General features: G+C 32.2%; 6 protein-coding genes across 9 annotated transcripts; 2 read left to right on the top strand and 4 right to left on the bottom strand.

Annotated features, from left to right (window-relative positions):
* Positions 1–2165: 2165 nt before the first annotated feature.
* Positions 2166–6139, top strand: BGLU41 (beta glucosidase 41). 3 transcript variants are annotated; one of them, XR_002284266.3, is made up of 13 exons: positions 2166–2505; positions 2584–2650; positions 2757–2815; positions 3691–3766; positions 3856–3927; positions 4020–4107; positions 4202–4457; positions 4576–4691; positions 4784–5007; positions 5095–5126; positions 5208–5310; positions 5459–5575; positions 5661–5800. XR_002284266.3 is itself a non-coding variant. In XM_012215314.4 (13 exons), exons 1-13 carry the CDS (start codon positions 2380–2382, stop codon positions 5842–5844), a joined length of 1512 nt encoding a protein of 503 aa, XP_012070704.1. In that variant the 5' UTR covers positions 2166–2379; the 3' UTR covers positions 5845–6139. The 3 variants fall into 3 exon arrangements, 2 of the variants coding, with proteins under 2 accessions (XP_012070704.1, XP_089580096.1); XM_012215314.4 differs by having other exon boundaries at positions 5467–5575; positions 5661–6139; XM_089723970.1 differs by lacking the exons at positions 3691–3766; positions 3856–3927 and having other exon boundaries at positions 2366–2505; positions 4003–4107; positions 5467–5575; positions 5661–6139.
* A 473-nt stretch (positions 6140–6612) lies between these two features.
* On the bottom strand, positions 6613–9456 carry LOC105632857 (uncharacterized). Its single transcript, XM_012215313.4, has 4 exons — positions 8986–9456; positions 7932–8127; positions 7412–7505; positions 6613–7286 (listed from the first exon to the last, which is right to left on the bottom strand). The coding sequence occupies exons 1-4, from the start codon at positions 9339–9341 to the stop codon at positions 6982–6984; spliced, it is 951 nt and encodes a 316-aa protein (XP_012070703.1). The 5' UTR covers positions 9342–9456; the 3' UTR covers positions 6613–6981.
* A 346-nt stretch (positions 9457–9802) lies between these two features.
* Positions 9803–11377, bottom strand: LOC105633231 (uncharacterized). Its single transcript, XM_089724487.1, has 6 exons — positions 11198–11377; positions 10658–10882; positions 10557–10561; positions 10435–10503; positions 10337–10353; positions 9803–10291 (listed from the first exon to the last, which is right to left on the bottom strand). Exons 1-6 carry the CDS (start codon positions 11278–11280, stop codon positions 10067–10069), a joined length of 624 nt encoding a protein of 207 aa, XP_089580613.1. The 5' UTR covers positions 11281–11377; the 3' UTR covers positions 9803–10066.
* A 142-nt stretch (positions 11378–11519) lies between these two features.
* Positions 11520–12519, bottom strand: LOC105632855 (nicotinamidase 2). The gene is made up of 2 exons (XM_012215312.4): positions 12360–12519; positions 11520–12237 (listed from the first exon to the last, which is right to left on the bottom strand). The coding sequence occupies exon 2, from the start codon at positions 12222–12224 to the stop codon at positions 11619–11621; it is 606 nt and encodes a 201-aa protein (XP_012070702.1). The 5' UTR covers positions 12225–12237; positions 12360–12519; the 3' UTR covers positions 11520–11618.
* A 150-nt stretch (positions 12520–12669) lies between these two features.
* LOC105632854 (thioredoxin-like protein YLS8) lies at positions 12670–14926 on the top strand. Of its 2 annotated transcripts, XM_020678936.3 has the most exons (4): positions 12693–12928; positions 13095–13125; positions 13220–13257; positions 14293–14926. In XM_020678936.3, exon 4 carries the CDS (start codon positions 14293–14295, stop codon positions 14599–14601), a length of 309 nt encoding a protein of 102 aa, XP_020534595.1. In that variant the 5' UTR covers positions 12693–12928; positions 13095–13125; positions 13220–13257; the 3' UTR covers positions 14602–14926. The 2 variants fall into 2 exon arrangements, with proteins under 2 accessions (XP_012070701.1, XP_020534595.1); XM_012215311.4 differs by lacking the exons at positions 13095–13125; positions 13220–13257 and having other exon boundaries at positions 12670–12928.
* A 3009-nt stretch (positions 14927–17935) lies between these two features.
* On the bottom strand, positions 17936–19564 carry LOC105632853 (serine protease, putative (Protein of unknown function, DUF538)). Its single transcript, XM_012215310.4, has 2 exons — positions 19060–19564; positions 17936–18250 (listed from the first exon to the last, which is right to left on the bottom strand). Exons 1-2 carry the CDS (start codon positions 19496–19498, stop codon positions 18195–18197), a joined length of 495 nt encoding a protein of 164 aa, XP_012070700.1. The 5' UTR covers positions 19499–19564; the 3' UTR covers positions 17936–18194.
* Positions 19565–20167: the final 603 nt, after the last annotated feature.

Below are 20167 nucleotides of genomic sequence, written 5' to 3'. Positions count from 1 at the left end.
AATCCAAATCGTAAGAATCCAAGATCTAGAGGAGGCCTTTTTATAAATTTCGCTCGATATGATATTGAGGTTGGAAAAAAGAAAAGGGATTAGGAAAAAACGGTCGAGGTTGAAACGGATCAGGATAGGGTTAAGTCAAATTGACAAACCTTAAAACTTTAACCTAATAATAAAGGCGAAGGTCTTTAGATTTTAATCTCAAGTTTAAATCTTTTTCATATATTTTTAATCGATAAACCATATTATCCATTATTAGAAAGAGCACCTAGCGAATTCGAAAATTATAAATCACAGATCCAAAATAAGACCACTCAAGTGATGAATTTTGCAAATCTTGAATAGCCATTAAACAATCACTCTCTATCTGCAAAGAAACTTGGTAAACTTTCTCCTTCAGCCAGCTTAAAACTTCTCTGAATTTTCGTAGACCGTTAAGTTAGTGAGGCGTGCAAGCAGAGCCAAGAAAACCAACTCCACACATAAAATATGGCATTGTCACTCTCATGCAACTAATATAACTGCTAGTCTTTTTAGCAACTGCATTAAAATTGCCTATGTTTTATTTCTATGTCCCATCCCATCATTTGAACCCAATTTCAAACTTCATGATTTGAAGGAGGATGTCCCTTTTTCTGGACTATCGTAGACTTTTTGCAAGATAATGAGAAACACGAGCGATTCGAGGGAAACTTCCTATCCTTAAAATAAAATTTAATGTAATTAAATATATTTTTAAATTCAGATATTTTAAATATTGTTCGGTAAAGTTTTTCCACGGACAAAAACTTCAAATTTTAAATTCTTACCAAGATAAAATTTGCAAAATAATATAATAATTTACTTTTTTTATTCAATCACTTGTCTCATTATTTAAACTGAATTTTAAAAGTACTTTCTCTATCCATAAATATAAATTGTTTAGGACTTATTGAACATTGATTAAAGAAACAGCTAATCAAATATTTATAAATATTCTCAAAATTATTTATATTTATGAATAAGATAATTATCTTAAAACGACTTACATAGATGCTAATTTATAGTCGGAAATATAATAGGATAATGAAATTAATTATGGTTAGTACTCAAAAGTTAATCATCCGATATTTGAAGTCAACAGTTTCGACTTGATCTGAATTTTCGCCAAGTTGTATAGCTAAAACTCAAAATCTCTAATTAAGGGAGATCTTTATTATCCCATGTCACTCCTCAGAATCTCTAGTAATTTGATTTGACACACAATTTGCCAAATCCTCTAAATTGTACGTGTCATAATCTTGTTATATTATATGTATGATAATAAATAAATAAACATAAATTATAATTCTGTTGCATTTTGCCCTTGTGTCCAACTAGAACCGAAGTTGACGTGGATATTCATATTACCATTTGTCATGGTACAAGTTTGCTATCATCAAACGAAGTTATTACCCCGAAAAAGAGAAAAAGAAATCAACAAGCAAAGAGCTTCTGGCTGTTGCTTATCTTGTTTGTCATCACCCATTTTTATTTCTAGCCAGTCCCTCAATTTTCCTCACTTTGTTTATCCTTTTCATTATTTAATTAATTTGAGCCTAATAGATTCTCCTGTAATTTTCTCGATAATTATTGATTTATTGTTTATAAGATATAAATTAATCTCTTCCAATTTAAAATTTAAAGGTAATTTAAATTTATGATTACATAATTGCATCGATGTCAGCTATAAAAGTTTTTGTAAAGTTGGATAAAAACGTCATCTACAAATATCTCGGTACCACATACTAAATTATGAAATTACAAGTGAATAATATAGATAGACATGAAATATACATGATCATATATATTATTGTTTAAAACCTTACTCAACATCAAAGTGTCTATGCATCGTAACTATATTAGAAATACTTTGAATCAATCGGATTTTGAATTAACAAAAATTAGATATACCCTTATTATAAGAATTTTATTAAAATATTATTTTTTTCGATTATTAGTATGAGAAGGATTTTATTTGAATATCTAAAGTCTGACGGTAAGTAAATCATACTAAAAAAGGAAATAAAATTTTATTATTATTTTATTAAATAACGTGCAACTAAAGGGAGGCAAAGGCAGGGTGAGACGCAGCCTCCAAAGGCCACCCAAACCTACTCAAATAACACCTTCCATTGCAAGGGAAGGACACGTGTCTTGACCCCATTTTCTTCAATTACATATTCTTCATCTTTACAACTAAGTAACTAACATACGCATTCTCTTTCTCTTCTTTCTCTATCTCTCTCTCTCTCTCCATAGATATATAAATCGCACCTTACTTATCTAACAACAGTCCTCTTCACCTAATCATTTTTTTTTTTCAATAAAGCAGTCACCTATTAATTTTAATCAATCACCATTATGACAATTATCATTAGCTTAATCCTCTTCTTGTTAACCTCTCTTTTGGTGAACTCAGAATCCTCCATTAGCAGAGCTGATTTCCCCATTGGCTTCACCTTTGGAACTGCCTCTTCAGCTTATCAGGTTTTTTTTTTTTTTTTTCCTTTTTTTAAAGTATATATGAAATGTAAAATAATTATTATTAATTTTATTTATTTATAGTTTGAAGGTGCTGCAAATGAAGGAAACAAAGGAGCTAGCATATGGGATACCTTTACAAGGCAACCAGGTAAAGAATTTCAAGCTACCATAAATGAGAATTTGATATGTTGAAGAAAGAACCTGTGCCATCAAAATTGGAAGAAAATAGTTAATTAATGTACTGTTTAAAACAGGAAGAATATTGGACTTTAGCAATGCAGATACAGCTGTTGATCAATATCACCGGTTTAAGGTAATAGATTCAGATATATATACTTGTTTATATGATAAATGTTACTTCTTCCACCTTCTTTCTTTCTTTCTCCTCTTCTTTTCATTTTTCTTTAGAATGGGTGTTTTTTTTTTTTTTTTTTTTTTTTTCAAAAGCTACGAGTTAAGGTTTTTTTTTTTGACATTAGCTACGAGTTAAGGTTAAAAGGCTAACAATGATGTTTTAAATTCTTTGCACAGGCGAGGTAGATAGAGATAAAAAAAACATTTTTTTGACATTGAAATTCAATTTTTAATTTTTTTTTTTTATTAAGACTAATATCATTTCAGATCATAGTTATGAATAAAACTAATTTTATTTTAAATTCGTCACTATTCTTGTCTTTTTCTTTCTCATGGATGAAATCTCTAATGTTATATGGATTTTCTTTATAGTCAGTGGCGGAATAAGAAAAATTAGTCAGAAAGCGAAAAAATTTTCAAAGTTTATGGGATAAAATTAAGAAAAAGTTCACTATTTTGTAGATATAACTGAAAAATTTTTATATTTTATGGGGCAAATGTTAGAAAAATTTTAAAATCATGGACTATCACTCACCACCCCTAATGTCTCCATTGTTTATAATATTATATAGTATAAATTATTATGCTATGGCAAGAGATTTGGGAAAGGACCCAATTGGATAAGAATCACTTATCAATTATATATCACATTATAAGCAGTAAGGATATTGAGATGAGAATGATGCGTCACCAACTCAAAACAGACAAAAAAAAGAAAAGAAAAATCACAATAAGCAAAGAAAATTAGCAGAGTCAATACAGCGTAATAGACGATTATCCAAACTAGACCTTTATATTAACTGAAAACAACTGTGTTAATATAAAATTTGACAGGGTGACATAGATTTGATGAAGGATTTAGGAATGGATGCCTATAGATTCTCAATATCTTGGCCAAGGATTTTTCCAAGTAAGTTACAATATTTAGTCACCCTTTTCCAGTTCTTGCAAAATTTTCTGGCCACAATTGTTTTAGAATTTTAATTTTTCCCTTAACAGATGGAACAGGGGAACCTAATCAAGAAGGAATAGATTACTACAACAGTCTTATAGATGCCTTAATAGAAAAAGGTTGCTCATTGGAAAAATTAATTCCTTTTGTTTTTAATTTTAAAAATAAAAATAGTATTAATTCAATCTTTTTAGTTGTACTTTTCAACCAGGAATCCAACCTTATGTGACTCTGTATCATTGGGACCTTCCACAAACTCTTGAAGATAAATATGAAGGATGGTTGAACAAACAAATAGTGTAAGTAATGCAAAATATGCACATTTAATTTTCAGAAAGCAGGGGGTTTTGTGCATTGAAGATGCTATTTTTGAATAAATGTTCTGGTTTACAGAAAGGACTTCGAATATTATACCTTCACTTGCTTCCAAGCTTTTGGAGATAGAGTAAAAAATTGGATAACCTTCAATGAACCTCATGGTTTCGCCATTCAAGGTTATGATACCGGTATTCAAGCTCCCGGAAGGTGCTCGATTCTCGGTCATTTGCTTTGTAAGACCGGAAATTCATCGGCTGAACCATATATTGTAGCTCACAATATCCTCTTGTCACATGCTGCTGCTTATCATTGCTATCAGTTGCATTTCAAGGTACCCTTATCTACATTAGGTTCTGACTGGAGTTTGTACTTTAGCATTGATGACCCAATTGATGGTAAACTACAATCCTATCAGATTGAAAAGGTCTAATAGAAAATGTTTTTTCCAGGCAACTCAACGAGGTCAAATTGGAATAGCATTAGATTCCAAGTGGTATGAACCAATATCTGAAGTAGGTGAGGATAAAGATGCAGCAAATAGAGCAATGGATTTTGCAATTGGATGGTAAATATATTTTCACCTTATAAAAATTCATGAAGATTCAAATTTCATTCTCTAACTTTTTCAATTTATAACATACTAAAATGTTGAATCAGGTTCCTCGATCCACTTTTCTTTGGAAAATATCCTGCTTCAATGGAAAAGCTTGTCGGGGAAAGACTCCCTGAGATCACTTCAAAAATGTCAAAACTGTTATCAGGATCATTAGACTTCGTTGGACTTAATCATTACACGACATTGTATGTTCGAAACGACAGGACTCGTATTAGGAAACTAATACTACAGGATGCTTCTTCTGATGCTGGTGTAATCACAACATGTAAGATTGCTAAAACGTAACTTACAAAACATATCAAAAATATTATTTGCTGAATTATTAATCTTTTATGCTTGTTCTTAACTGTAGCTTATCGACGTGGAGTTGCAATCGGAGAACGAGTATGTCTCAACCACTTCAGGATTTTGTTATAGATTTCAATTAAAGTCAGCTCATAATTAAGTACTAGCTTCCTCCTCCAGGCAGCTTCCCGGTGGCTGCACATTGTCCCGTGGGGAATTCGAAAATTGGTTAATTATGTGAAAGATAAGTACAGGAATCCACCGGTTATTATAACAGAAAATGGTAAGCATTTCAGGTTCTAAGAAGTCACAAATCTCAGCTTTTATAGGGTTCATACACATTAGTTCATACTGTATCAAATTTAGCAATTTCAGTCTTTATACTGTCAACAGGAAATTACACTATAACCCTTACATAAGTTTAACTTAAGAATTTCAGGTATGGATGATCCAAACACACCATTTATGTCTTTAAACAAGGCCTTACAGGATGATAAGAGAATAGAATACCATAGAGACTACCTGTCAAACCTGTCTGCAGCCATAAGGTAATGACAACAACAAAACTGTGCAGTGAAGGTTCCTATACAGAGCAATTTTCAGTTTCCTAACAGAAAACTTAACCTGATACAGGCAAGATGAATGTGATGTTCGAGGTTATTTTGTGTGGTCTGTGCTCGATAATTGGGAATGGAACTCAGGCTACACCGTCCGATTCGGACTTTACTATGTTGACTACAGGAATAATCTTACAAGAATACCAAAAGCTTCTGCTCATTGGTTTAAAAGTATACTCAGATTAAACAGTGATATGTAAGGTCAATTTCCAACTTTCAAGTGCATATAGGTGTTGTAAGTTACGTATCATTAACCACAACTAAGCCTTAATCCCCCGTTAGTCGGGATCGGCTATAAGAATCATTTACTTCCATTCTTCTCATACGTTCATAGCTAAGTTTGCAATGATGTAAATTATTTGTAATGTATATAAATATTAATTAGTATTAAGGAGCAAAGAAAAAAAATTGTAACATGCATAGAAAATTGGAAAGGAAATTGAAGAAGAAATGAGACAAATACCATTGATTGCTTTGTTTCTGTTCTTGTAGCAATCCAGATTTCTTTTCTTTTATTTTCCTATCTATTTTAAGCAATATATTGAGTATTAACAACCTATTAAACCTAAATATCTAATATTATAAAGCAAATTCTAATCAAAAGCAAAGAAATCAAAAGTGAAGACTTTATTTATATAGTGGATTATGCATAATCAGTTGCTATGTTCCACTTGGATGGTGTATAATTAGGCAAAAAATAGTAAAATTATTGTTTCGATCATTGATGGTTTAAGTGTATTTTAATATTTGAAATTTTACATCACTCTTCTATCCTTTCTTAAAATAAATCACATATTATACATAGATAGACGTTGATGTTGATTAAATTGGTGTTCTAAATTTGATCATATGCTAATAAAGTTAGATGGGTTCAGCAGGGCGGTGAAATGCTTGTATGAATTTCCAATGTATGGAAATGATGTTGGATGAGTTAGCAAGTAACAAACTCAACTGCAGAGAAAATTAAATGTCGAGAAAGTAAGACATTTTAAATTAATAACGCGTGTTATTACAATATTGCTACTTCTCTGGGAAGCTTTCATCATCATCTAAACACGATAATTCACTTTTTCTATAATACTTTCATAGAATTCTACTTTCCTAGAAAAGTAATTTTCCATAGGAAAATTGAATTCCAGTAACCAACACCTTTAAGTATTCTCTTCAAAGATTTTAAGCAGCATATCTAAAATAGATCATTTAAGCTTAAAAAACATATTTATAGAAAGCTAACCGCTCTTTTGATTAAGGATAAGCTACTATAGTAATATGGCATCACTAGAAGTCTTCAATCTATATATTCGGCAAATCACAGTTTGGCTTCCAATGCATGAACGCTAACCTCTCTTCAGCACCACAACAGCGATGACCATTACTGCCAATGCCATGAAGGATGCTCCCAGAGTCTTGTCAAAGAAAGTTGGTTGAGAATCTTCGTCAGCAGCGGAAGAAGTGTTCTCTGCAGTTGCAAATCCAAAAATTTGCTGTATCATTGAAGAGACACTGTTCACCATCTCAGCCACAGTCTGCTTGATGTTCTCAAATATATCAATGGGCTTGTTTTCAGACTTTTCAGTTTCACTTGAATCATCAGATAACTCAGTAAAAGCTCTAGGAGACCCGGGATCCTGTAACTCAGCATCTGCACCAGATTGTGTTGGATTCAGGCAGATAGTGAGTAATCAGAGTCGGATAACAGAAAAATGCGGAAAAAAAAAATAAAAAGACGCATTTAGTGGTTCAAAAAGTAGTTTTAGCAATTCTTACTGGTCTTCTGGGACTGGAGGAATTCCTGAAGAGCCACATTTTTCCAAACAGCATCCCAGACATTTGGATCTGAAGCAATTGAAGCAACAACAGTCTGCACACAAAACAAAGATCAGTGATTATAGCCCCTAAACAGATTTTATAGTTTGATAGTATCTCATGTAGAACATGGCATCACTTAAAAAAATAATCCAGCATAAAAATTACGGCCCTCCCTCCAAGAATTCACACGAAAGGGCTCAGGAACAAATCGGAGTAGCAATTAAATCTTCTACATGTTTTGTTCGCAAAAAATTGGATTTTTAGGGAGATATTAGTATAAACAGTCTCTCAAGCCTACATATCAAAGTATCCAGCAAACTGAAAAAATATAACGATCAGTGACTGCATTATCATAAATAAACTCATCAAAACTACCAACCCACATGATATAGTAATCTATCTTGTTTGGCAATTAACATAAGATAGTCCTAACATCAGGAAGAAAACAACTCCCCAAGGGGGAAACATTTATCAGCACCTGTGCTTCAGGACTTTCATTGAGCAATTTAAACGCTGTTACAGCACATTTTGGAGCAGAATTTGCTCTCAGATCATCAGCGATGCAGCGTTTAGTATCCAAATCATCAGAGTTTGTAACCAAACTTAGGCCAGACAGACGACTACTTCCGAATGAACCACCAGCTCCTGAGTGAGCAGGTGATGACAGATAAACTCTGAAAAAGCCACGTTGATCTCAGCAACAAAGTCATTAACAATAAACAAATAAATGAATAAAAGCCACGGTAAACATAAACAACAGCATAAAAATCAAAGTTATCAAACCTTCCACATATAAACCACTCAACTATAATATAGACATATTCCAAAGGCCTTTAGAGTATGCATCTATATTCCATGATACAAAGGAGTATACAGGGGTAACAGTAAATCATCCCAAATGAGGATTTCCACTTGAGATGATAGAGTCAGGTATTGAAGCGCTTTTAGAAGCGTCCTAAATGGATGCTAAAAGACAATGGCTTTTTGTCAATGCGTGGCATGAAATTTCAGGTGGCCATTCTGTTTGATTACAGATAGCTTAAACATTACTTTTTCAATTCAGCTTGAAGGTACTAATATTAAAAAGTGGCAGTTCTTTGTTCCAAAAGAATGGCAGTTTAATTGGATGCATCACAAAAGATGTTGAGGAAACTTATCAAACTATGCCATAGAAGATGTAAATTTTTTTTTTTTTTAATAATGTGATCTGAATTAGGCCAAAAATTACGATACATTAATGCAAACAATAACAATTGCTTTGATCATGGGAATATAGAACAAGAAAGGCAAACAAATCCAGCTACACAATGACTAGATAAACAGACAAAATATTAACAAGAAACTGTATGGAAGAATTCCAAGAAAGCATATGAACTTCTTAATCAATACACAAACGTTTCTATAAGAAACTTAGATCAGAGAATTATAGAGTAACGAATCATATCATACCAAGAAAAAATTCTAAATAGAAGTGAACAGAAAATAATCATATCATATTAATTGATTAAAAAGATGAAGACTTCGTTTTATACTTTTCCAGAGCATCCTTCAAATCAGCAGTTGCCGCTTTCGCCTCATTCAGACTCGGCGGGGCTCCGAATACAACTCTTGGCATCGGCTCACTGGATTCAATCAACAGTTCCTCCTCGCCACCAGCCAATTCCCAATCTTCCAGCTCCCACGCGGGCTTCTGGACTCCGGAAAGTTCAAAGCCGCCTTCGATCCTGCCCTGCGAAGAAGATATAATCGCCGATACAGGCCGTGAAACATTGCGCACAGACTGTTCAGCTGGAGATGGTACAGCGGAGAACCCGCCTCGGATGCCGCTACTGACGACGCCGATACCGGCGACCTTGGCTGCGGCTCTCACGGCTGCTCCTCCACCCATGGCGATAATTAGGATAACCGACAAAGAAGAAAAGAAAATCTAAGGTTTTATTTGGCGAAGCAATTGCGGACTGAATGAACCGAGAGTTTGAGATAAAGATTTGAAGATGGCGTCATTTTGAAGATTTATATGTACAGTCAATTTTCCTTCTTGTTTTTTTAAGATTATCCATTTTTCTATGAAATAAATATTCATTTTCCTCAGAATTTTTAGAATTAATTTTAAAATTTTTTGTAGCCTTATTAAATTAAAATATATATAAATGAAAAAATTAATATAAATAATCTAGCTATAAAATATTAAAAACCTATTTTTAAAACAATATAGTGAATTAGTGATATTTTCTAGTATAGGTATTACCTAATATAGATATTACCGACTGAATTAGTTTTAACAAAATCAATTTGCAATTTCTATTAAAAGTATTTATTAAAAAATAGCATTAAATAATTATTCACACAGCTCCTTGAGCCACTGAAAACAGCCAAGAACATGGGAGAACAAGACTATTCACTTCAAAGATTATAAAGCAGCATTTCTAAAAATATTATTTAAGTTGAAAAAACTTATTGCTATTACACAGAAGCACATATAGCCTATCAAACAGCATATTCAAAGACATACATGCCACAACCAAGTGCTACTGTTTATATCACTCTATAGGATTCTTGAATCTGTGTATTCGGCAAATTATTGTCTGAATTCCGATGCACGAACTCTTAGGTTTAACCCCTCTTCATCACCACAACCATGATGACCATCACCACCAATGCCATGATAGGAGCTCCCAGAGTCTTCTCACAGAATGTTGGTCCACAATCTCCACCAGCAGCTGAAGAAATGTCCTCAGCATTTGAAAATCCAAAAATATGTTGCATAATAGAAGAGACATTGTTCACCGTCTCAGTCCCGGTTTGCTTCATGCTCTCAAATATATCAACGGGCCTGTTCTAAGACTTTATAGTTTCACTTGCATCATTAGACAACTCAGGGACCTCCTGTAACTCGACATCTGCACCAAATTGTGTTAGATTCTGATGAATAAATAAAAAGATGCATTGTTGGTTCAAAGAGTAGTAGGAGCCATTCTTACTGGTCTTTCGAGACTTTATGAACTTCTGAACTGCCACATTATTCCGAAAAGCATCCCAGAGTTTTGGATCTGAAACAAGAAAGGCAACAACAGACTGGGCACAAACAAAGATCAGTAGATACAGTCCCTAAACAGATTTCATAATTTGATAGCTAATATCTGATGTAGAACATAACATTATTAAAAAAATGCGGCATAAAAAAGTTACTCTTATGGCTTTTACTTTTGAGATGATGCATTCGACAAATATTTTCTAAGAAAAAACTGGATTATTTGAAATGAAATGACAATTCTATTCAAGCACAAGGAAAAGAAATTTATCAGAACCTGTGCGTCAGAACTTTCATTGAGGAATACAATCGCTGCCATTGCGTGCGTTTCACCACTTCCAATACCAAATGAACCACCAGATTCAGTTTTAGCACGAGGTGACAGAGACAGATAAACTCTGTGAAAACCATGTTTATATCAGCTATAAAGTCACTAACAATCCATAAATGAATGAAGATAAGCAGGCTAAAGATAATTTAACAGCTTAAAATCCAAAATTATCAAATCTTCTATGATATGAGGGTGTATATAAGCTTACAATAAATCTTTCCAAATGAGTATTTCCACTTCCATTCAAATGTAAAGATCAGATGATAGATGCAGGTATTTACGTGTGTTTAGAAGCTTCACAAATGGATGCTAAAAGACAAGTATATCTATATATGTATGTACACACGCAATTGATTAAAAAGAACGGGACTTTGTTCTATACTTTTCTAGAGCATCCTTCGAATCACTAGTGGCCGCTTCCGCCTCTTTTAGACTTGGCGGAGGCGCGAACACAACCATTGGCATCGGCCTCGAAATATTGAGCACAGACTGTTCGCTTTCATGGCTGCTCCTCCACCCATAACTATAATTACGACAACCAACAAATAAGAAACGAAATTTAGATTTTATTTGGCGAAGCAATTTCACTTCTTGATTGAATGATTCATTCGCAAGTTTGGGAATTTATAGGCTTCCAATATTATAATCCTTCATCTTATTTGTTTATGGAGATAATTAAGATACGGCGCTTTTGGAATGCGTCATTTGGAAGGTAACTGTACAGTCTAGCCATTATTATTCGTCATTAGTACATTGCAACCATTAGTTAATTAAGAAACTCAAAAATTTTACAAACGAAACCATTAATTTCCACCTAGCCCATCTTTAAGCCTCTGGCAATCAACCAAGTAAGCAAATCCATAAGCCATATTCTTCAAAGTCGCCTCATGCAATTCCAAATCCGATGTAGCAGTTGCATCCGTTGAAAAGAACACTCGGAACCCTCTCACAAACGCCTCTCGCGCCGTCGTTTCACAGCACAAATTAGTCATAACTCCGCTCACTATGACCTCCTTCACTCCCATACCCAACAACCGCTCTTGTAGCCGCGAATTGCAAAACGCGCTGTACGTATTTTTCTCCAATACCTCATCCTTTCCAGCCAACCTTTGAATTTCCGGCATGAGCTGCGAATCAACGGTTCCATCTATAATGAGGTCATTATTCCACCACTCTCCAAGCATGCCGTAGTCATCAGGAGATTTATGGCAGTGGCGGGTGAAGATGACAGGGATGGAGGAGCGCCTACAGAGATCGATGGTGGAGAGAAGGTTAGGGAGGATCGGCTTGACCATGGATGAAAAGTAGTTCTGCACATCAATTACTAGAAGAACACAGGTCTTGGGGTCCGGAATTCTCTTTCTGATCTCAAATTTCTTGTATGATGAGCATCTTAGCGAAGTCGCCATTGGAAGCTTTAAGCTAAGAGAAACAAAAGAATTGAAAACCCCCAATTAAATATAAAATCTAATCAACATTTATTGGGTTTATAATCCAGAAAAGCAATGATTAATATACATAATTTCAAATTAGAATACTTTTACCTTGATAATGAGCCAAGAACTCTTTGTTAGGTGCACGGCTACTTAAATTGTGAAATGGATGAGCCAGTCGAGAACTAACTCTCATGAATAAGAAATAGAAGGTTGAGTAGTTGTTTCTGGGGCTTTCTGTTTGACTGTAATGATTTCAAGTTACTAATGTACCCCCGACCTTGTAAAATGTTATCAAAAGAAAAAATTTACGAGGTAGTAAAACTTTTGGGAAGAGAGCATTATTTTGGCTTTAACCGTAAGGGTTGAATTTGTAATTACGCATTTATTCACTTGTATGTAGACGTGCCGTTGCTCCAGTTGCCCCTAAAGCTGGCCCGTGGTCAGGTTCTTCTAGAGTCTTCATCTGTTCTTAAATTTGAAACCACACGCCAATCTTCGCAAGGATTGCGAGGGAGAGGGAGGGGTTCGACGTTGAGTGGAAATAGAAGAGAGAATCCATGTCGTACTTGCTACCGCACTTGCACTCAGGATGGGCCGTGGATCAGGCGATTCTTGCCGAAGAAGAACGGGTTGTCATCATCCGGTTCGGCCATGACTGGGACGAAACCTGCATGCAGGTAATCCCTCTTGCTTCATCTTCGATGGATAGATTGTGGATGTGATGATGACAGAATTGATTGAAATATTCCATGAGCAGAATTAGTAAGTTTGGATATTTGGCGTTTGTTATGGTTTCTAATTTCTTTCTTTTTGGTTCTATGGCTTTGTAATTTAAACTTGTAGGTTTGCGCTTAAATCATGCCCGTCCTTTAAGGTATTTATTGATCAGGAAGACTATATTTGATTTTGCTTAAGAAAGTTCAGATCTTTTTATCTGGGTATATTTTTAATTATTATTGTTAATGCAGAATTGTCTCAGGAAGCCCAAATTGGGAAATGCAGAAAGGTACATATTGGATATTATAACAGATAACATTCCTGCTATTAGCTTAATTGGAAATTGAATTTAAATTGGAAAATTTAGGAGTTATAGTGTATCCCTAATTATACTTTGGAAAATTTAACACTAAAGTATAAATTGCTTGTAAATGTCCTCTGATATTTGAAAAATGGTTTTTCATAAGACGAGAATATCTGTATGTTTATATATCTATATATATAGTTGAAGAGTTTTAATTATAATCTGTATGCTAGCCAAGTTATCAGTCTGTTCTTAGTTTCTTTCTGAGTTGAAACAAGGTTGTGATTGAAGGGCACGTTTGATATGAACGAATTATTGTGGAATTCATTTGTATTTTCATGCTAACTATGAAATATAATGTTTTGTGCACACCCATTAATTCAAATTTATGGAATTTAAAATGATTAAACCAGATTTCACAATTTACAAATGAATTTTATAATTTAAATTCATTTATATAGTAAATAGAGACTGTAATGTTCAGAAATGAAATTAAGTATTACATGTTTACATGTTCATAGACTGATCATTATTAATAATGTCACAGTTCTTAAACTTCCTGTAATTTGGTTTGGGATTTAACTTTTTTTTATGTGATTGGATGCTAGTTATTTTGGTTTGTGTTATTTTCCCTGCTGAATTGCTAGTATATATGAAGATAATTGAGGGTCATGCAGAACATGAAGAAAATCTAATTCCCTAAAAAATGTAATTGTAGTATTAAAATTCTTTGATTTGCTCAAAAATGTCTAGCATGCTTGAACTTTTATCTTACTTAATACATCTTTGATTCCATTTCTGAATGTGAGACTAACCGGGATGACTGCCGAAAACAAGAATTTAAACCATTAAAAATGTTCTTTACCAAACACTATATTGTTGATTACCGAGTTTTGAGCATTGTGATTTATCTTTCAAGTGATGTTTTAATTTAGACCAGTTTGTGGAGGCAGTTGCATGATCGATCTGCTATGTTTTCCCTATTAATTTATTTAATTTGTTAATGTTACCTCCTTTCAGATGGATGAAGTTCTGGCATCTGTTGCTGAGAAAATAAAGAATTTTGCTGTCATTTACCTTGTGGACATCACAGAGGTGGCAGATTTTAACACAATGTATGAATTGTACGATCCGTCCACAGTCATGTTCTTCTTTAGGAACAAGCATATTATGATTGATCTTGGAACTGGAAACAACAACAAGATCAACTGGGCTCTTAAGGATAAGCAAGAGTTCATCGACATTGTTGAAACTGTCTACCGTGGGGCAAGGAAGGGTCGAGGCTTAGTTATCGCTCCAAAAGATTACTCCACCAAGTACCGCTACTAATGTTTGTTAGAAAATTGTTTTGGAGACAATTATGTTTCTGTAGACTGTAGGTCTTGAGTTGATTGGGATGTGCTCTTCAATCTGCATACTTAGACAAGGTATTCGACTTCGACATTTATTTGAGAGTTGAAATAGTGTTTGTTGTTGTATTTCCTTGCAAGGTCAAATTACTTTTGGAATCTGCAATTGATGATTATAACTATTAAAATGATATTTTATGTACCTTCAGAAAAAGATTAGAGAGAAGCATGTCTAATGCCTCCATTGTTGGGGAATATATGCCTTTTGGCTTATAAATGATCAATTCCCACTTGCTTTCACTTTAGTCACCTGCTCAAGTTTTTCATGGTCTTATTGCTCAAAGCCCAACATAGGATTAGATAGAAACCTGTGTATGCTTATCTTACTTGATCGAAAAAATTAATTCTAATTTTTGGATTTTCTTCTCTCAAATTAAAGAAATTAAGACATAAATAGGAGGTCCAATGGTGATTATTAATTTTTATATCATTTGATTATATTTATATTTACTTAAAACGATAAATCAAAATTTTAACAAAAAATTTATACTAAATAAAATAAATTGATAGAATTGTTTTTTAGTAATAAATTGATAGAAACTTAAATAATCTTATAATTAAAAATTTTAATCAGTGCACCTAAAGTATGTACTAATATATTATATATTAAAACACACAAATATAGATATACCTCCGAATGCATGTATATTTAAGCGCATCTCCAATGCGACTATTGTTTATTTAATATGTGAGTCTGATGTGTCAAAAAAAAAGAGACATTATTTATCACTCTCTCTATTTTCAGAGGATTTGTTAGACATCGTGACTCAACTTTTTTTTTTCTATTTATTCATTTTTTTTTTCTTAATTTTTTTTATATTCCTTAGTACTTTCTCTTTTATTTGTACTCAAACTTTTTGTTACGCTGAAACTGATTTCTTTTTTGTTCATTAGAGAACTATTTTTAAAATCTAACATCTACAAATACGCATTTAGTCATATCACTATTCACAACTTATATTTATTAAAACACATCAGCCATAATCTATAGTTGCATTAGAGATGCTCCAATTACTAGATTCTTACAAATTAGGGGCAAAGGTAATCAATTTATTGCCACTCATATATATTTTAGAAGTACTCCTTTAATTAGTTGTTTTAGCAACTGTTAGTTGTTCTATAAGTGCGGTCTTTAATTAGCATTTCATCAAATAATAAAGGGACGTTTCGTAACATGCTCCCTCAAATTTTAAACATAGCAATTCATCAAGAATTAAAGCGAAATTTTCTAATTTACTCGCTCAAACTCTAAACAGTAGTATAAAAGATTCATTACTAAATACTCTAAATAATAAAAGTAGCATATTGACTTAGTCAAAACACCAAAAGCTATATCAAAATATGTGCCATTCAAAATACAAGAAGTGCAATAAGAGCTAGAGAAGGCAACACATTTTCAGCCAATTTGTGAGATACAAACGAATAATATAAAAGTTGTTGAAGTGATAAAATACGTTTAAACATAGCGGATCGATCATGTAAAATTAAAATTCTATCCATAAAAAAGTACTTACAAAGAGGAATCACTATATGCATATGGTATTTGGAATAGAAATTCAAATAAAAAAAAAATAGTAATTTTCAAAAAAGATGAATTGTAATCCTAATAACATAATAATTATTCCTATAATCACAACCTAACAATCAAGCCAAACTAAAAAAGTTGAATAAAGAGTTAAAAAAAATCTTGTATGTTTCAACACTAATGGCAAAGGCCAAATAGATTAAGACAATGATCCATTTGATTTCTCTTTTTATACAGTATTATATATTAATAATTGACACCCTTCTAGTTGGCTATGATCATTCAATATAGCCATAGGAAAATGACCTTTCGCGAAACAATAAATGTGAAAGGACAAAGCAAACAGCCAAACTCAGATTCCCAATTGGAAAAAGAAGGGGAAAAAAAAAAAAAAGATTACAACTTTTATTTTTCATTGAATTTAATTAATTATATATAACATTAATTTTTTCAACTTAAAAATATTAAATTAAATAGTTAATCAAAACATTGAAGAAGCAAATACAATTTTATTTTTCTCCTAAAAATTAAAATTTAGGGCATGTTTGTGTATAAATAAATAAACATCTCGTAGTCTCATAGCCAAATTAGGGTAAATGGACAGTAGCAGACTAGCAGTAGCAGAAAAAAAGTCTATGATAATGCCAAGGAAAGTAGGAAAACAAAAAAACAAAGTGCAACCACCACCAGCTGATTAACGAAACCCTTATTTACTTATGGGCCCACTTAACACAATAACAACAAACGCCCTGGCCCCACTAGTTCAATGGGATGGCCCACAAATTCCCGCGTTAAATAAAGTGATTTTTCACTATATTTATAATGTAAAGATTACAAATTGTATTAATAATGTAAATAGGTTGATTGACATTTTTGTCTTCTATTCGAATCATGTTTTGACTTTAGAGTATGGTTACTTTACTGATAAACCGTAATGAAATATAATATATATATATATATATATATATATTTATTTATTTATTTATAGTGGAATTTCGAAATTATAAGTGTATATAATTATATTATATTATAATACATTGCAGTTAATTAAACCGTGCTAAAAGCTAAGAAAAAAAAAAGGAAAAGTTTGTCTCCTAAATAACATATAAAATGGCACTAATTGTATTTTTTTTTCTTAGAAAAATAATTCTTGGAACGAAGTTGAGCAGAATAACCCCACACACACACACACACACACACAAAAATTGACAATATATTGTCAATTTCTCAAAAACAAGAAACATATATTATCAATTAACATTTTGTTAAATTATTTTTAAAACTGTAAATTACAAATTCAAGCCACATCAATACAAGAATGACAATATTTAAATTTTAATTGTCATATACAAATAATTTAATTATGAGTAAGTTGTTATCTAATATAGGAGACTTAAAATTTTAAATTATAACACTCTTCCTCTAAAAAATTACAAATTATGAAAAACAATATTGTTTCCCTAATTTACACCCTTCAGATTTAAATAAAATAATTAACTAAAAATCTATAAGTTCTATAAATTATTATGGATGTAATGGCTATATATGAATAATTATATGGATCCTTTCTTTGTTTTTTTCCCTTTCTTGAACTAAAAACTATGTTTATAGAGTAAAAGATTATTCTAGATAGAATGATTTAGTCTAAGTGATTTGATACTTTGCTTTGGTTCTTAAGCAAACTTTCTCACTCTAAAATGACTAAAAACAGAAGAAAATGGACAAGAGCTACAGGATTAAAATGACTAATTTACTTAGAACAAAAAAGATTGGAGAATTTCACATTCTTTACAATTCCTAACAAACCCTCTAAAGCTAAGAACCCTATAGAACTATGATTAGAAATATAAAACAAAAAAGAAAATTTAAAAAAGAAAAAAGAAAAACTCAGTCCACAATTAGTCCATTACCATCATTACCACATAACATTATATGGAGAAAAAGAAAAAAAAAAGAGACAAATTTGAAACAGGGAAGCATCTTTTTTTCTATCTCAAAGCCTCAAATCCTTTCTCTTTCCTCACTCCTTTCTTCTCCAATCCACCTGCACAATCACATGATTACCAATTAAGCCAAGCCATTAAAAATTAAGCAAAAATAGATAATGCTGTAATTCTTTTTAAATTCATGGAGAGACCCTAATGTTGTAGCAAAAATTCTTATGATTAGCTACCCAATAAGGTAAATAGTGATCACCGTATTGGTAAAAAGACTCGTCAGAACACACTTTGATCACAATTTTATTATTATAACACGATGCTCTAGTTAAAATAAAAATGACATGGGAAACTTAATTTTCTTGGAATGGTTAATTTGGGTTTTTAAAGAATTTTCTTGAGAAAGAGACAAAATAAAACAAAGAAACAAAAGAAAGAGAAAGAGAGAGGAAACAGACTCTGCAATCAGTTTCTGAAACATAACAACAGCTATTGAATGTTACTGGAAATTGTCTGTCAGCCTATTATACGTTAAAAATCTAAAACTGTTTCGTGACCTGAAACTCATAACAGAAATCTAAGTGCAAACAACAGAAACTGCCTAAAATTAACTATACATTTCCACTCACAACTTACCCACAAACAAAAGATAAACCCTATTAAAGAACTCAAATTTTACCCGAACCATCAAAGATTAATGCATTTCTCTCTTTTACACTTGATTTCAGTCTGATCAAAAAGCAGTCCACGACATTCATAAAGAGACAATGTTAATTGGGCTGTTAATTATCAAAGTTAAACTCTCTTTTCGTGATTCAAATATGAGTTCCAGCCTTAATCAGAGCCTAATTAACAAAATTAAGACAAAAAAACGAAAACCCATGAAAGAAAAAGAAAAAAGAATGTAAAAAGCTACCTTGAGGCTTGCAATCAGGAGGTTCCTCAAAGAGAGATAAAGAAAATTGCTTATGAGCAACACCAATGTCAAAGAGAATAAGGCCTGATTTTGGATCATCAACTATAATATCTTTAACAGGTAACCAAAGAAAGAGTTCTTCTTGAGACAAACCAACAACTCCTGATAAACTACGGTAGGTGAGATTAGCTCTCACTACACTATCAAAGAAAACTCTATTCTCAAACTTTGTCAAACAAGGCCCGTCAAGAAATACCTCTAAGTAGCCATTTTCCGATAGAGTGAAAGATTTCACTTCTTTGGGAAGAAGACCAGCTGGTAACCCTTTTGAGATGAGGAGGTCATGAATGGAAGAGGATACAGAAAGAGGTATAAGAAAAAAGATCAACAAACTTAGTTTGCAAAAAAAGTGTTTTATTTTCTTGTTAAAGTTGGCCATGGTTTTTGTTTGGTTAGTGAGAAAGAAAAAAAGAGAGAGAGAAGAGAGGTTTAAGAGATGGAAAGTAGAAAGACTGTTTTAAAAAGGAGAGTTCGGGATCTAATGTAAGAATTTACTAAATTGCCCAATCGGTTGTTGGTGGCTGGGGCCAAAGGGGCTTTTGTTTTTTGTTTTTTAGGTATTTATTATTTTTGTAATGTATCACCTAATGAAATAATATTTAGGGTTTATTTTTATGTAATTTGGGTTTAGTTTATAATTTAATTATTATTTATTTTATTTATAGAGAGATTAGGAGTGATTTGGTGCCTTGCTTCATGTTTTTATTAGATTGTTTAGTAAGGTCTATAACTCCTTAAGCAATATATGTACCTTGGAATAATTTTGCATCATTGTTGAGAGCAACGTGTAGATAGCCTTCCACTAACAAATAAAATCATTAAATGTTTTTTTTTAAATAAATTATTTGAGAGGAAAAATTTTGGGATAAGATTTTTTTGTTGGAATTAAAGATATTAAAATTTTTTTTGTTAAATTTTAAAAAAATAAACTAAAGTTTATATTTAAATTGATATATATGATTTTTGCATAGGATAGAGATAAATTTTAGTTTGAAATAATCTTTTTGAAAAATAGAAAACTTGAACTTAAATTTAAATGGATAAATTA

Source organism: Jatropha curcas, chromosome 7 (assembly GCF_041381405.1).
Source record: "Jatropha curcas cultivar XTBG-Jc1 chromosome 7, XTBG_Jcur_1.0, whole genome shotgun sequence".
NCBI lineage: Eukaryota > Viridiplantae > Streptophyta > Magnoliopsida > Malpighiales > Euphorbiaceae > Jatropha > Jatropha curcas.
The sequence above is the reverse complement of the archived record's forward strand: the minus strand, read 5'-3'. Positions and strand labels throughout refer to the sequence as shown.

Bases quoted from the DNA above. Each gene is read 5' to 3' on its own strand.
- LOC105632853 (XM_012215310.4), bottom strand. From the start codon at position 19,498: ATGGCCAACTTTAACAAGAAAATAAAACACTTTTTTTGCAAACTAAGT. The intron at 18,251-19,059 runs GTAGCTTTTTAC...GTGATTGTGCAG, and splicing joins TCCTGATTGCAAGCCTCAAG to GTGGATTGGAGAAGAAAGGA.
- BGLU41 (XM_012215314.4), top strand. From the start codon at position 2,380: ATGACAATTATCATTAGCTTAATCCTCTTCTTGTTAACCTCTCTTTTG. The intron at 2,651-2,756 runs GTAAAGAATTTC...TGTTTAAAACAG, and splicing joins TACCTTTACAAGGCAACCAG to GAAGAATATTGGACTTTAGC. The intron at 4,692-4,783 runs GTAAATATATTT...ATGTTGAATCAG, and splicing joins ATGGATTTTGCAATTGGATG to GTTCCTCGATCCACTTTTCT.
- LOC105632855 (XM_012215312.4), bottom strand. From the start codon at position 12,224: ATGGCGACTTCGCTAAGATGCTCATCATACAAGAAATTTGAGATCAGA.
- LOC105633231 (XM_089724487.1), bottom strand. From the start codon at position 11,280: ATGCCAATGGTTGTGTTCGCGCCTCCGCCAAGTCTAAAAGAGGCGGAA. The intron at 10,883-11,197 runs GTATAGAACAAA...TGGTTTTCACAG, and splicing joins TCGAAGGATGCTCTAGAAAA to AGTTTATCTGTCTCTGTCAC.
- LOC105632854 (XM_012215311.4), top strand. From the start codon at position 12,809: ATGTCGTACTTGCTACCGCACTTGCACTCAGGATGGGCCGTGGATCAG. The intron at 12,929-14,292 runs GTAATCCCTCTT...ACCTCCTTTCAG, and splicing joins GGGACGAAACCTGCATGCAG to ATGGATGAAGTTCTGGCATC.
- LOC105632857 (XM_012215313.4), bottom strand. From the start codon at position 9,341: ATGGGTGGAGGAGCAGCCGTGAGAGCCGCAGCCAAGGTCGCCGGTATC. The intron at 8,128-8,985 runs GTATAAAACGAA...TGGCTTTTTCAG, and splicing joins TTGAAGGATGCTCTGGAAAA to AGTTTATCTGTCATCACCTG. The intron at 7,506-7,931 runs GTGCTGATAAAT...TTTTGTGTGCAG, and splicing joins ATGAAAGTCCTGAAGCACAG to ACTGTTGTTGCTTCAATTGC.